Source organism: Elgaria multicarinata, chromosome 6 (assembly GCF_023053635.1).
Source record: "Elgaria multicarinata webbii isolate HBS135686 ecotype San Diego chromosome 6, rElgMul1.1.pri, whole genome shotgun sequence".
In the NCBI taxonomy this organism is placed as follows: domain Eukaryota; kingdom Metazoa; phylum Chordata; class Lepidosauria; order Squamata; family Anguidae; genus Elgaria; species Elgaria multicarinata.
This window is the reverse complement of record NC_086176.1, coordinates 48,109,323-48,123,091: the sequence shown is the minus strand read 5'-3', so window position 1 is coordinate 48,123,091 and position 13,769 is coordinate 48,109,323. Positions and strand designations below refer to the sequence as shown.

Sequence of the window (13,769 nt, the reverse complement as noted above, 5' to 3'; positions counted from 1 at the left end):
AGGGATATTTGTCCTTTTTCTTCCCTCCCCACAGCCTTCTTGAAATTTCTTCATATAACAGGCAAGTAGTTAGAGAGGATACTACAGAGGAGATAGGATAGAAGAGAGGCAGATAGTTAGAGAGACTGTTATAGGAGCAGGAAAGAAAAGTAAAGAATCAAACCCAGTGAAATGATGGTTTTCCACTTTAGATTTTAATTACTTATCCATTTCTGAACTAATACAGACCAAACTGGACAGCTAAATATAAATAGAGAGATGCAGAAAAAAAAATAGAGGTAGGAGGATCCCCTGACCACCTGGAATCAGTTTTCAGAGACCCACAGATGGATGGGAAGGGAAAATCAGCAACATATGCCTGCAAGAGGAATCTTTGGCTGTAGCTAGACCTAAGGTTTATCCCTGGATCGTCCAGAGGTCAAACCTGTTCATCTAGGTGACACACAGGGGATCCAGTGCTCAGGCAGGGGCGAACCCTGGATGATCCCAGGATAAACCTTAGGTCTAGCAGTGGCCTTTGTATCCAGGCCACTGATTTTTAGGTTTCAGTTATTGTGTATTTCAATTTAAGTTTCTTAATTTGAAATCAGTACAATTGAAAATGTGATAACAACGTACTATAAGTAAACATCAAAAATGTATTTAGAAAATTAGCTGGAAAACAGTCATTATTTTTAGTGTGCTTAATAAATGTTCAAATGTAAATTAATTGTAATTTAAAACCACTAACCTCCAGCTTATACAAACTCTCCTCAAAAGGCTTCTTCGTTGTTATTTTTGTTTTATAGAGATCTTTATAGTTCTTCACTTGATTCCTATGGTAACGAATATGCTCCCAAGACCACATTTGTAATTTGCGTTGGACATTTACTTCAAGAATTCCATATATAATGTATTGCCACCTAATGGAAAAGAAAACAAATGTTTAGAAGAAGTACTGCATACCATACTTTCCTTTTGTTTCCTTTTAAAATCTATCTCATTAAAAAAATATTCTGAAGTATTCTAAACTTGATGTGACTAAGACATGGGTAACTGTTGCCAAGTCCAACCAATTCAGGATAGGTTGCAGCTGATGAACTAAACATGGTTGCGGAAATGCACTCCATTTCACTCCTAGTATCTCAGAATCCAGGGACAGCACAAGTTCAAGGGGCACTCCTAAGCTATGAACCTGATCTTTCAGAAGAAGTGCAATGCCTTACAAAACAGGCTGAATCCCAATTCCTGAGGCAGACTTTTTAGTGACTGATAGCACTTTTGTCTTCTCTGGATTTAATCTCAACTTTTTCAACCTCATCCAGCCTATTATCAAACTCTGGTAACATTCAAGGCTCATTTACTGCTTCCTTGATATCAGATCACAAAGGGCAATAGAGTTGAGTGGCATCAGCATATCAGTTACACTTCACTCCAAAGCTAAAAATGACTTCTCCTAGCAATTTCATGTAAATATTAAGCAATATAGGAGACTAAGGCCTTAGCTAGACCTAAGGTTTATCCCAGGATCGTCCTGGGTCATCCCTGTTCATGTAAATGACACACAGGGGATCCCAGGAGCAGGCAAGGACGACCCTGGGACGACCTCAGGATAAACCTTAGGTCTAGCTAAGGCCTAAGAAAACCCTATGAGATACCACAGATTAAAGACCATGATATCAAACAATAGCACTGCCCTTTGGACAAAATATGATAGAAAGGACTGAAAGCACTGTAATACAGAGCCCCCAAATCCAATCCAGCCAGGCTGTCATAAGAACATAAGAAGAGCCATTGCTGGATCAGATCAGGGCTCCATCTAGCCCAGCACTCTGTTCACACAGTGGCCAACCAGCTATTGGCCAGGAACCCACAAGCAGGACCTTTTCAGAAAGACCACATTAACAAAGAAACTTAAAAATACATCTCCCTCCCCGCACTCTGCCCCAGAAGCTACCTTTTTTTAAAAAAAAAAACTTGCTGGAGCTGTGTTGTGCTTCCGCAGAAAGGCAACACTAACATCTCTTTTTAAAACAACAATACTTCCTTCTCCCAGAAGGAAATTTTCAAAAATAATTCACTATATTACCATTTCTTGGCATTGTTGTGAACAGGAACATTTGGCCTATACTTTCTGTATGGTAAATTTCGGGTCATCATATCGATTGATTCAAGGAGCTCCATAATACTGAAATACTGCAAGACGAAAAAATGCAAAAAAATGATTACCATTTGTACGGAGCATCATTACAATAGAAATCAAACGACATAATTTAAAATCTTGTTATTTGTAGTCTGAAAGGATTGAAGCATGCAGAAATATACTGCCAGTAATATATTTGATGAAGGTTTTGATTCGGAATTAATATTTGTTCCTGAGTAAATAGGAAGAGCCAGTGCTTTCAATCTTCTCCAGGTAACTATGAGCTGGAGTGCACATAAGACAGCCAATGGGGTTGATTAAAACCATGAGTTGCTGGGCATGAGCTGGAGAGAGTGAGTACACTGCTCCTGGTGAATTCCTTGGTTTCACTTTCAATTAACAACCTTTGCTTGCCCCATTCATATGTTGTTAGCTTGACACTCTGGGTTATTTAACCTCCAACTGGGCATTATATGAAAACCAGGTCTATGTTTTCAATGCACAAGTGCAAACCTGCCAAAAGAATTTTGGCCTGTTAACTATTTCACCTTGATGAAAAAGAGAGAAAACCCCAATAAGCATTAATCATACTACATAAAAACATTTCAGCAGAGAAGACAACAAAGAAGAGAGCATCTTCTAGAGACTGAGGTTAACTAGTTCCCACAGATTTCAAGTAACTGACCACAAGGTAACAACTGGGTGAACCTGATTGAGCATGTGTAAATTTGGAGAAAGTCCCATTTTTTCTAACTCAGTGTAGGAGGGCACTTGAATGTTCCTTATCAGTGTACATCCCAGGATCAGCAGACTTAAAGTGGCATCACACAGTGAAACATTTTCCTCTCAAAAGATAGCTATTCCAGAAGCAGAGGTAGAGAAACAAGTCTTTTCTTCCTCTCTTACTTCTGACCTGTGAAAAAAATATTCAATCCTTCTTCTTGCCTGTGTTGCTGACCAGGTAGTTATGTCTCTGCCATCCCTACAACAGTATTGGGATCAGGAAAATGGATGGATGGATTCCTCTTTCCTCCTGATTTTTAATTTTCCTCCTTTGGGGCACAACAAAATAGCTCCTCTGAGAGCTTAGCCACAATGGAACAGGATCACAGTCATGTTTGACTTAGAATTCACATGCCAGCAGTTCAGCAAACGACTTACAAGTCATTCCCAGGGCACAGTAAGAGCTAAACTAGGCATGGAGTTATTCATGTCTTTGGCCTTGTATGGGGGCTTGAGGGGGGCATGTGCAAGCCATATCAAAACTCTGGCACTGAGGAAGAGGAGTTTTAATTCTTTGCCCACGCTGTAGTCCCAATGTGAATGGCGGAGTAGCACGCAAGCTATTTACAATGGGGGAAAGCTCCCTGATGCAGGACCCTGATTCAGATAAGAGCCACAGCAGTGACAAAGGGTTAAAGCTCCCCTCTCATGCCATGGTCCTAATCTGCCTCACTTCCCATTCCCTACATAAAATATTAGTTTTTTAAAAAAATTAGCCACACGAGGGCTAATTTTAAAATTAACTTTATAAAAAAAAACCTACACAAATACTACATCTAGTTTGGCTGAGATGTATCACAAAATAATGTCTAAATAATTAAAGGTCCCCATGAGTGCAAAATACATATTCACATAGGAAGTTGCCCACTGCATCTTGCTTCAGTCACCAGAACTGGGGGTAAGCTCCTCGAGGGTATATAATTCTTACACTTTCTACAAAAAGTAACTCTTTTTGGGTCCAAGAATGAAGTATGCCTTCAATTTTAATTGAAGGAAAAATGTATGCCTCAGTAATAATAATAATAATAATAATAATAATAATAATAATACATCAGCTTATATCCTAGAAGCAATGCTTTAGGCAGAATGATGAAGAGGGGACGTGGAGCATCTGCTTTGCATGTGGAAGGTCCCCGGTTCAATCCCCAGCATCTCCAGGGTAGGAGAGGAAAAAGCCCTGCCTGAAACTCTGAGGAGCCGCTGCCAGTAAGTGTCGACAATACTGGACCAATGGTATGACTCGGTATAAGACAGCTTCCTATGTTCCTACTGATGATGCATCTCCCGTCAGAACAGCCACCCTTGCCAACATACTAAAGCCCTCTAAGAATTTATTCCTTTGCCAGTTTGTTAAGGTCTCAGGGATCTCTTCACCTTGGCTAATAGCATTCAATGGCAATACTATTATAGTTATGGCAACGCTGATGACCAAGGCAGAGGACTCATGGCCTTTTATAAGGAAGATTATCTGCTTGTTTACTATACATCTAATTTCAATTTTTAAGAACCAAGCCTGAGGAGTAACTACAAACAGAGGTCACAAAAGGTCTTCTGCACCAACACTCACATTGTGACCTGGTTCACACGCAACGACAGCCCATAGGTTAAACAACCCATGGGCTGTCAGGTACGAGTGGGAGGGAAAGAGAGAGAAAGAACTGCCTCCCCCCACACCCCACTTCTTTTTTATTCAACAGCCTACAATTGGCCCGTGTGCAGGTTGTTGAGCATGACATTGGAAGATGGGAGCACTGGTTTGTTTAGGGGCTAAACAAACTCAGAATTCGCACATCATGTTTAACAACCTGCAAACAGGCCAATGATAGGTTTTCAATTAAAAGCAGAAGTAGGTGCATGCAGGAGGCAATACATCTGCTTTCTCCTAGTCATGCATGACTGCTCCTGGGTTGTTTAACCCATGGGCTGTTTGTGAGAACCAGCCCACCCACCCTCTCTCTTTCTTTTAAATTCTGTAGAAAAGCTTGGGGAATACTATAATGTGATTCCAAGCTGAGTATGAGGCAAGCTTTCCTAGACAAAACCGGGGGAATAGGTGGTTACCTACCTACCTAGGTTAGCACCTAGCAGCAACTAGGTAAGAAAGAAAGAAAAAAGTTGTTGTTACTGCTAGGTGCTAATAAATAGATTCTGAGGCTAAAAACAGCAACTCAGATGCGAACCTCATCTTTCTTTGACAGATAGATCTGAACTGGGGAATTATCTACAGTTGATTGAAAGATGTGGCCCTGCAACAAGAAAAAGTAAAAGGCTAACAAACTACAATGAGAGAATTTCCTAGTCCATAAGGTAAGAAAGGTTTCTGTAAATCTAAAACACTTTTATTAAAGTTACCTGTGGCTTATTAAGTTCTATGGTTATTTCCTGAAGAGTTACATCTAGATCTAGCTTTGGTGCAGAAAAATCAACATCAGATCGTGGATTCATACGGAGCTTGGCTTTAGCTGAAATTGGACGGAATACTGAAAAAATAGAATTTTAGAATAAGTTAGTACAGGGACAAGTAGATCACGCAACAAATTCATTACTTAATTGCAAGGAGGATCTTCTTTCTGAACTATTGCAGGAGAAGAAAGCAGGATTCCATGCCACTCAACAAGCTGTGGACCCAGACTCTGTAATCAGCTGCCTAATCATGGGAATGGTTCTATTTACCTGCAAATGTAGCCTACATGAGTAACACTGTGGAGGGTAAAATGGCCCTGCCATATCTTCCCCAGTACTGAGTCAGGATACTGTTGCAGCCTCCCAAGCTCTTAGTAGAGAACACCAGCCTGATATAGAAATGTGGAAGTGCACCGGGAAGTGGTGGGTTAAACACCACTAAGTGGTCACTGCCTTTGTCCTGTATGGCACTATGCTACATGTTAGAAGCTGAAATTGGAAAATCCCTAAACATGCACAGCCACTGAGTGAGTTACCCCACCCAGCTGCACGGAGGATAAAAAAAGAACCAGACTACACAAGAGAGGTGTCCACCTGACACTGCCTCTGAAGACCAAGAGCAGCCACTGAACCAGGAGAAGATAGTGCCTTTTTCTGTAGGGTTGAAGGATTGTCAATTCCCACAGTTCCCTTTGTGGCTTGGCAGAGATGGGCCAACTGGTTCTTAGGGTACAAAACCCTTGTGTGCTTTCCTCCTTTGTTTGCATCCTTTAACCCAAAAAGCTTCCTAATTATTTATTTATTTGATTTATACCCTGCCTTGAAGCCAAGAAAATTATGTCCCACTGGAGCTGAAAACCAGGATGGACAAGAGAAATTGAAAGCAGAAGAGAAATAGATAAGGGTTTGTTTCTATTTTTAGCTAAGAGAGGAGACCAAGGACAAACGGATACGAGCAAGGAACGAGACAATAGAGTAATTCTGGTAGATGTTTTTTCTCTGAGACAGAAAGAAATGTGTATCTGGATCCTGAGCAAGACAGGGAAGTATCCGGGAAGTGCTTCTACTACAGAGGGGGTTAAAATAGCATGATCATCCATGCCTCTTGAAATAGAACAAGTAAAGCAGGCCTGGAGATCCTTTCACCCAAATAGAGAACCCTATTTTCCTACTCAGGACAGGAAGGCCACTAGAAATCAAAAGGGGTATCTTCTGGAGAAGTGGTTTTGATGCCTTTTAACACACTTTTGGGTCAGAGGAACAACAGGGTGTTCATTTTATACTGAATATATTTCACTGTCACTTGCAGAATACGAAATCACAATCAAAATAATTTCTAACATTTCCTGGGATGTGTTTGTCTTAACTATTAGGTGCATGTTTCACAATATACCTTTAAAAAAAAAGTGAGAAGCAAATCAGGAATAAAGTATGAGGCAACTATCATATCTGTCAGATACTAAAAGTGTAATAATTCCTGCTCCACCATAAGCGGGGTGGGTGGGTTATGTAGGCTATATCCCACTATCTAATGAGTAAACTAAAAAAAAAGAGTAGCAGCAAGAACGGAAAGCTCACTTTAGAGAAAACATGCACAAAGAAACACTCCCTGAGCTGCTGTTATCATAGCAGTCAAAAGACAACTGAGCAGGAAAGTGCTCCCCCAACCACTTGAGGCACAGGCACACAGCATATATTTCATCTTGAGAGAAGGAGATGCAAATTCAAGCTCCCAGCTAGAGCTCTAGACCTTTCCTGGTTCTACAGAATCCACGTGTGGTACTGCAGAGAACATGAAGAACTTACCAAAACTGTAGCCTTCCGGAATCAAGTTATTACTCGCAACTCCATATTTTAAGTTATTCTTTTTGGGGGGAAAGTGAAATAAAAAAAGAAGTTTGAAAATGACATATTTAACTTGCAGAAAAGTTACAATACATAGTGATACATTAATACTGTCAATAGAAGGTAATCCAAAGAAATGCTCTTAGATGGGCCATCACACAATTTACATACAGAAATCCAAAGTAATATAATGCGTAAGTATAATAGTTTTTTAACTAAACGATCATGCAGAAGAAGCTTTAAAACATTTAAGTACATGTACATGTTGCAAAGACAGGGGAATGTGTACTATATATAAATAATGTTTGTAGTGAAACGTAAATAGTATGGCCATGTGGAATGGTAATTTTTCCATTTTAGAACTAAAAGGACAAATTTCATATATAGACTAGACCATTTAATGCCCCTGTTCACAAACACTTTTCTCTCAGGCACAGTGAGGAACCAAGACCACATGTTGCATCACCCCTGCAACCAGTACACTTGTCCCATCTCTGAAGCCCCCAAAGAACATCTATGGGAGTAAAGATTCATTAAGGTGTGCACATAAAATCTTATATGGTCCAGATTACATGGCTAGTAGTTTGAAATATTAGTCACGCTGTTCAGGTCTATGCATGTTAGGATTTTAGGCCTATAACATGTCAGATTTATGCCGTTGGATATGTTACATATATTTCCCGTCCACCCCGCCCCTTGAAAATCAAGTGATCTTGGAGATGGGAGAAGTATGCCAATTTCTTTTCCTTCTTGGTTTAATGCCTGTGTCAATCTACACAGAGAAAGCTCATTTCCAGAAGGATCCCTTATAAAGACAGAAGATGAATCCCATACATCAAATTAAAACATCAATCTGTAACAGTAAGATTTTACTACAACGGTGTGGTAGTAAACCACATATACACACACACAGGAGTATATGGTTCCTGTAAATAGTTGTGTAGAAAGAATTACAGCAGATCTGGCATTTCTCAACCAATCAACAAGTTACACCCATCAAAAATACATTTTCTCTAACTATTAAAGGCACAGGAGCCCTATCCTAATTTGTATCTTTTTATCCTAGACCAAATGAAGCACGGAAATGTTTTATACATGATCCTATGCTGCTGAGGGATGAATCTTACGAAGGGTGAAGTATAAATGATTTAAATAAATTAATAATACATGTCTATTGAGAAGTTTTACAGAGTTCAATAGCACTTTCTCCCAAGTTACGTAGCACAGGATAATAGCCTTAATGCGGTAGAAATAACAATATGCTTTAAGCCTGAGGACTTCAAGTCCAGTACAGTCAGCAAAACATAATTGCTGCTGAAAATTTTTTATCTTGAAACAATTTAGGACATTAACTCTGACATACTAAATGTGTAACTCACCAAAGATTCTTTAAAACCACTGTGATAAAACATTTCAGACTTCACATTCCAGTATGCAAAAAAGTTGTCCAATCGAACAAGCTGAAACCAAAATGTTTAAGTTGAATCAAGTGAATTGCCATCTCCACTATTTTCCTTGTATTCCATGGAATACTCATATAAACCAATAAAAATATCTGAGAGAAGAATTCTTCGTGAATGCTAAATATTGGATTAAATATATGCAATTACTTAAACCTGGTATCTGTCACTTTCAGGATGTAATTGTAAACATTAATTAGAACTGTTGAAATTAATGAAACGAGGGCTAAGGGTTTCATATTAGCTAGGTAGATGAGGAGTCAGTGCAAGATCTCCTCTTTCCCCCACGCTGCCCCTCACCAGTTGCAATGACAGCAGTGGAACGCCCTTGCCCCCTTCTCTTCCCTTCCCTCCCAACAATGTCAGCCCTCTTCCCCCTTCTCCTTCCAGCAACGACTGTGGCAGTTCCCGCTTCCCTCCCCCGGGACCTCTTTTTTCTACCTCCCCTGGCCACAATGACAGGGTGGCAGCCGTCTTCCTGCCTCTAGTTGCCGTTGATGACTACGATGGTGGCTGCTGCCCAGCCTCCTTCCCCAAACCATGATGATGATTATGGTGCCAGCAGCCGCCCCTTGTCCTTTTTCTTCTCCCTTCTCCCTCAATGACGATAATGGTGGAGGCCACCGCCCACCTCTTCCTCCCACTGATATTCTCTCTTCTCTGCTCCCCAGGCAGGATGACTGTGGTTGTGGTGGTGAAAGCAGCAGCCGTCCCTACCCCTGAGCTGCTGCCTCTCTTCCACTACTCTCCAGCCACAATGACAGCCTGGCCTGCCCCTCCCCTCCTCTTCCTCCGACTGTCTCAGGCAATCGGCACTGGGCACTGGCATCTTCTTCTTTCCAATGGTGGTGGCTGCAGGCCTCTCTTCTCCCTTGATGCCTCATCTGATGGGTCCTTCATTAGAGTGGGCCATTGATGGAAGGTGATCCTGCTGTGCTGTGACAGCACAGGCAGACTCTAAGGCCATCTATTTACCAATGCCTTGCTGTGAGGGAGGACCCTTTACCGTGAAGTATTTGGGCTGGGTTCCCTGGAGAGCTGTGCTGGCTGCTCTCTCATCTCTCTCATGCTTAGAACAATACTCAATTCAAGGGTGCGTGGCGCTCTAGATAGCTTTCTGGAGTGCTAAGCAGAGTGCATTGTTCTCCTGACAGTGGAATCTGCTGCTCTTTGAGATCCACTGCCAGGGGCGGGAGCTTCAACTCACTTTATAGAAGGGCCAGCCCTATAGATTAGGCCCCAAATAGCATTGTTTATATGACTAAAGATCGTGCACATGATAGCAAGACAGCAAATGCTTCTCCACAAACGAAATGGCTTTGAGAAGTAAACTAAGTAAAAAAATCAAACCTACAGGACACCTTGAATCTCAGTAATACACAATAATGGACAACAGATGTACAGAATAACAATCATGTTTAAACAGATGGTGGATATTGTGGAGAGTTATGTTGCGACCAAGAATGATTTGCTACATGGCAAGTGATTTGAAATGTGTAAGGTCTTCAATGTGTATTCTGCAACTTATATTACATTTCAAATAAATGTTTATATTGACAGCACTCCAACCTAGGATTTACCTTATAGAACAATTTAGCAGTTGCATCTTGTATAGATGGATTCCAGTTTTGATCTGAAGTCTAGAAAATAAACAGGAAGTAATTCTGAAATAAGTTCTGCATGTATTTATTTTTTGTATAAATACATAATCAAACCATATGGTCCAAAACTGTACAAAGATTAACTGTGCTTGGGAATCTTCCCAGCAGTAATCCACAAATACTGTACATCTGGGGAAATGCAATCCGCCCTTCTATCCTGACAGCTAGCAAACTCCTTATAGTCTAAAGAACATATCCTATCGTTGCACAAGTGTCACTTGCACTTCCTTCTATTCTATGAAGTACAGCATTCATTCTCCCTTTCCTCCTAGACAAAATAAGGCTGATCTCCAACCACACTGCTGCAACATTTTGCGAACTACGTTAATTATTTCCCCTTAAACAGGCAAACAAATAAACAAAAAGAGTTCCAGACTGTATATTGAGCAGAGCCATCTCACTACTCAGCTATCTTTCGTCCATTGCACAGAATCAGAATATTGTGTTAGATTAATACTATTTTAGCACTGAAAGTAAAATATGAATCTGTGTTGTTTGGAAGGCTCAGTCCCAAAACCATCTGTATGCCATGCTCAGACAGCAAAGGTGCACAGAAAGGATCTCACCTAATGCCCAACAACTATAGAGTTATCTCTTGGAGGACATCTGCCAAATGCCAAACTTGGACTTGTTTTGCTTCTGATGCAATACTTTTTTCAATTAGTACTGGATCTCAGGGCCTTGCTAGACCTGCCGGGATAAGCCGGCAGGGAGGCGGGGCGATGACGCACTAACTTTAACGCGCGCCGCCCAGCCTCCTAGACGCACAACGCGCAGGGACGACGGAAGCCCTGCAGTGTCGGCCATTTTTTTTAAGTTTAAAGGGGCCACGTGCGGCCCGAAGACTGCGAAGAAGGTAAGGGGTTTTTCTTAGTTAACCCCCCCATCCGCTCCTGATCCCTTCCTGATCTTTCTCTCCCTCCGTGTCCTGTGTGTCATCTCTCCTCCTTCTCCCTCCATGTGTGTGTGTGTCCTGTGTCGTCTCTCCTCCTTCTCCCTCCATGTGTGTGTGTCCTGTGTCATCTCTCCTCCTTTTCCCTCCGTGTGTGTGTGTCCTGTGTCGTCTCTCCTCCTTCTCCCTCCATGTGTGTGTGTCCTGTGTCGTCTCTCCTCCTTCTCCCTCCCGGGATCTTCCCTGGCCGATGGGCACAGCGCTCAGCACTGTGGCCAGTCCGCGGCTTTTTGCGGCTACTCGCGAGTAAGCGAGTAGCCGCAAAAAGCCACGGAAGTAGCTAGACGTTCCCCAGCCCCGGCCTCAGGCCGGGGCTGGGGAAAAGGCACGCCATAAGCGACTTCGCTTATGGCGCGTTAGAGGAGGCTTCAGTGCGGCCTGGGGACGGATTCCCCTGTGCGTCATGTGGAAGCACAGCAGGGAAAACGGCTCTCAAGGCGCGCTAAGGCCTTGTCTAGCAACGCCCTCAGTGGCCATGATTGAGCTGACTGGGTTTTAGCATTTGCTACAACTGTTTTTCCACCTACCAAATGACTGTTACTTACGCTGGACCTGTTTTGCTTTGGGACGGAGGAATCTCTCGGTTTCACATTTTTCAAGTTTAGGTTCAATCTGTCCCATACTTAGCAAATTTTATTTATGTTTGCATGAACATTTATACATACCTTTAGTGCATTTCTTCAAATACATGTATTTTTGTACTATTTTTTCTTAACATAATGCATTTCAGTAATATAGACATTTTGGCATGAACTTGTTTCTAACACATACTCTTTTAAAATGGAGACTTGCATTGCAAAATTCAGAAAAGTGCAAATTTTGAAACTGAGGCTTGGTTTGCATAGTGGTTCAAAACTACAAATATTCTCCTTAAAGTATCATCCAAATGAGTCACTGTGATCCATAGAAACTCCATCTTACTCACTAGAAAATCCCTCCACCTTGCAATGGGCTATGAATGCCTGTACCTTGTATTGGGCCAAAGAGACAGACTGGTGGTTCTGGAGAACCATAGGGCTTACAACAGATTTCAACAACAGCAGAATATAAAATATTTTTAATTAAAAATGGACGGATGCATTAGTACCTGTAAACTTAGATTCTGAAGCGAGACACCAAATGACAATGGAATATCTTTATTTGTGATCTGCAAAAAGAAAACATAAACCAAAAACATTATTCAACATAAACAGAAACAATTTGCAACATATGGAAGACATACTGTCATAAGTTTTAAAGTTAACTGTCTAGCAACAAATCAAACCAGACATTTCTTAACAATTTCTTCACATTCAGTATTATTTTGAAATCACACCTTACAAGAGGAGGTAAATTGGTGTAACTATCTCTTGAAGTTTACTTAATGTATCCTTGCTTTCATGTATTTATTTTGGTTTACAACAGCTTGTCATCAATGAAGTTGTAGTCACTTAAATTCAAAACACACACTATTAAATTAGATTTTAAAAAGCAAACAGAAGACATATTTCTATGGGGGGAAATATGTAAAATCTGGAAGATTAGCCTGGTCTTAGACAGAAGATAAACTACAGGCATCTTGATTCCTCCCAGAAAAGCTGCTGCAACTTGTAACTGCAGAACCCAGAGAAAGAGTATTCTTGCCCTTGCAGAGGATCAGGTCCTGCTGGATGACTGCATTATCTCCATTCCTGCAAAGGGGGTCAGTCTGGCCTTAACTAGAATTGAATGGAATATTACATTTCTATACCACTCAATAGCCAAAGCTCTCTGGGCAGCTCACAACAGTTAAAAAGCAAACAAACACAGCAACATGAGAAAACACCCTATTACTAAAAGCAAAGTAAAAATAACAGTAAAAACCAGCAGCAATGCAAAGATGTAAAGACAGAATAAAAGATTTCCAACAATAAAAATTGAAAAACTAAAATGCCTAGTAGAATAAAAAGGTCTTCACCGGGCGCAAAAGTGACCACAATGTAGGTGTCAGGTGAGCTTCAATGCAGAGGGCATTCCACAACAAAAAAGGCCCTCACCTCACTTCATCTGCATGATTCATTCTGGCATTGCCAAGCTGGTCTCCTTTCAAGACCTCCACTACTTTTTCTTTGTGTGTCTGTTCTTTGAGAGCTCCATCACACCAGCGATTTATTGCACTCTTGCCATGCCTGGTATGTGTTTTTGCAACGCAGTACTCACATAACGTCATCCCTGTCCTGCAGTCATTTCGCCTCTTCCCCTTCCTTTTCTGTCTTATTTTGGAAAGGGAAAAGTCTGGGTTTTTCCTCTCCGCACACAATAAACCCGCTTCTCTCTCCTGTGTAATCCTGTCCTTGTGCTATATCGGACCATCCCATTTTTTGTTTGGGGGCAAGTGTGTCAAAGGGCAGTCTTGCTGACAAAAGAGGAGGGTGTGGCGGCTCTCTGCTCAACCGTGAAGGGGGAATGAGAGTGAGTGCCCGAACACCTTGCAGAGAAGGTGAGCAAGGCTGCCTCCCGTTCCCAGACTTGGTCCCATTCAACTCTATAGTTCTTACTCCTGAGTAGGCATGTCTAGGTTTCCT

At 41.4% G+C, this 13,769-nt stretch overlaps 1 protein-coding gene across 3 annotated transcripts in view; it reads right to left on the bottom strand.

The window, feature by feature from the left end:
• Positions 1 to 13,769, bottom strand: part of VPS13A (vacuolar protein sorting 13 homolog A) — a 135,192-nt gene that overhangs the window by 98,704 nt on the left and 22,719 nt on the right. For all 3 annotated transcript variants that reach the window (XM_063129359.1, XM_063129360.1, XM_063129361.1), the window contains exons 7-13: positions 12,314 to 12,373; positions 10,194 to 10,253; positions 8,533 to 8,613; positions 7,115 to 7,172; positions 5,258 to 5,385; positions 2,069 to 2,175; positions 731 to 902 (exon numbers count right to left, since the gene is read on the bottom strand). In XM_063129359.1, coding sequence (XP_062985429.1) covers positions 731 to 902; positions 2,069 to 2,175; positions 5,258 to 5,385; positions 7,115 to 7,172; positions 8,533 to 8,613; positions 10,194 to 10,253; positions 12,314 to 12,373 — 666 coding nt within the window. The remainder of the gene's footprint in view (positions 1 to 730; positions 903 to 2,068; positions 2,176 to 5,257; positions 5,386 to 7,114; positions 7,173 to 8,532; positions 8,614 to 10,193; positions 10,254 to 12,313; positions 12,374 to 13,769) is intronic.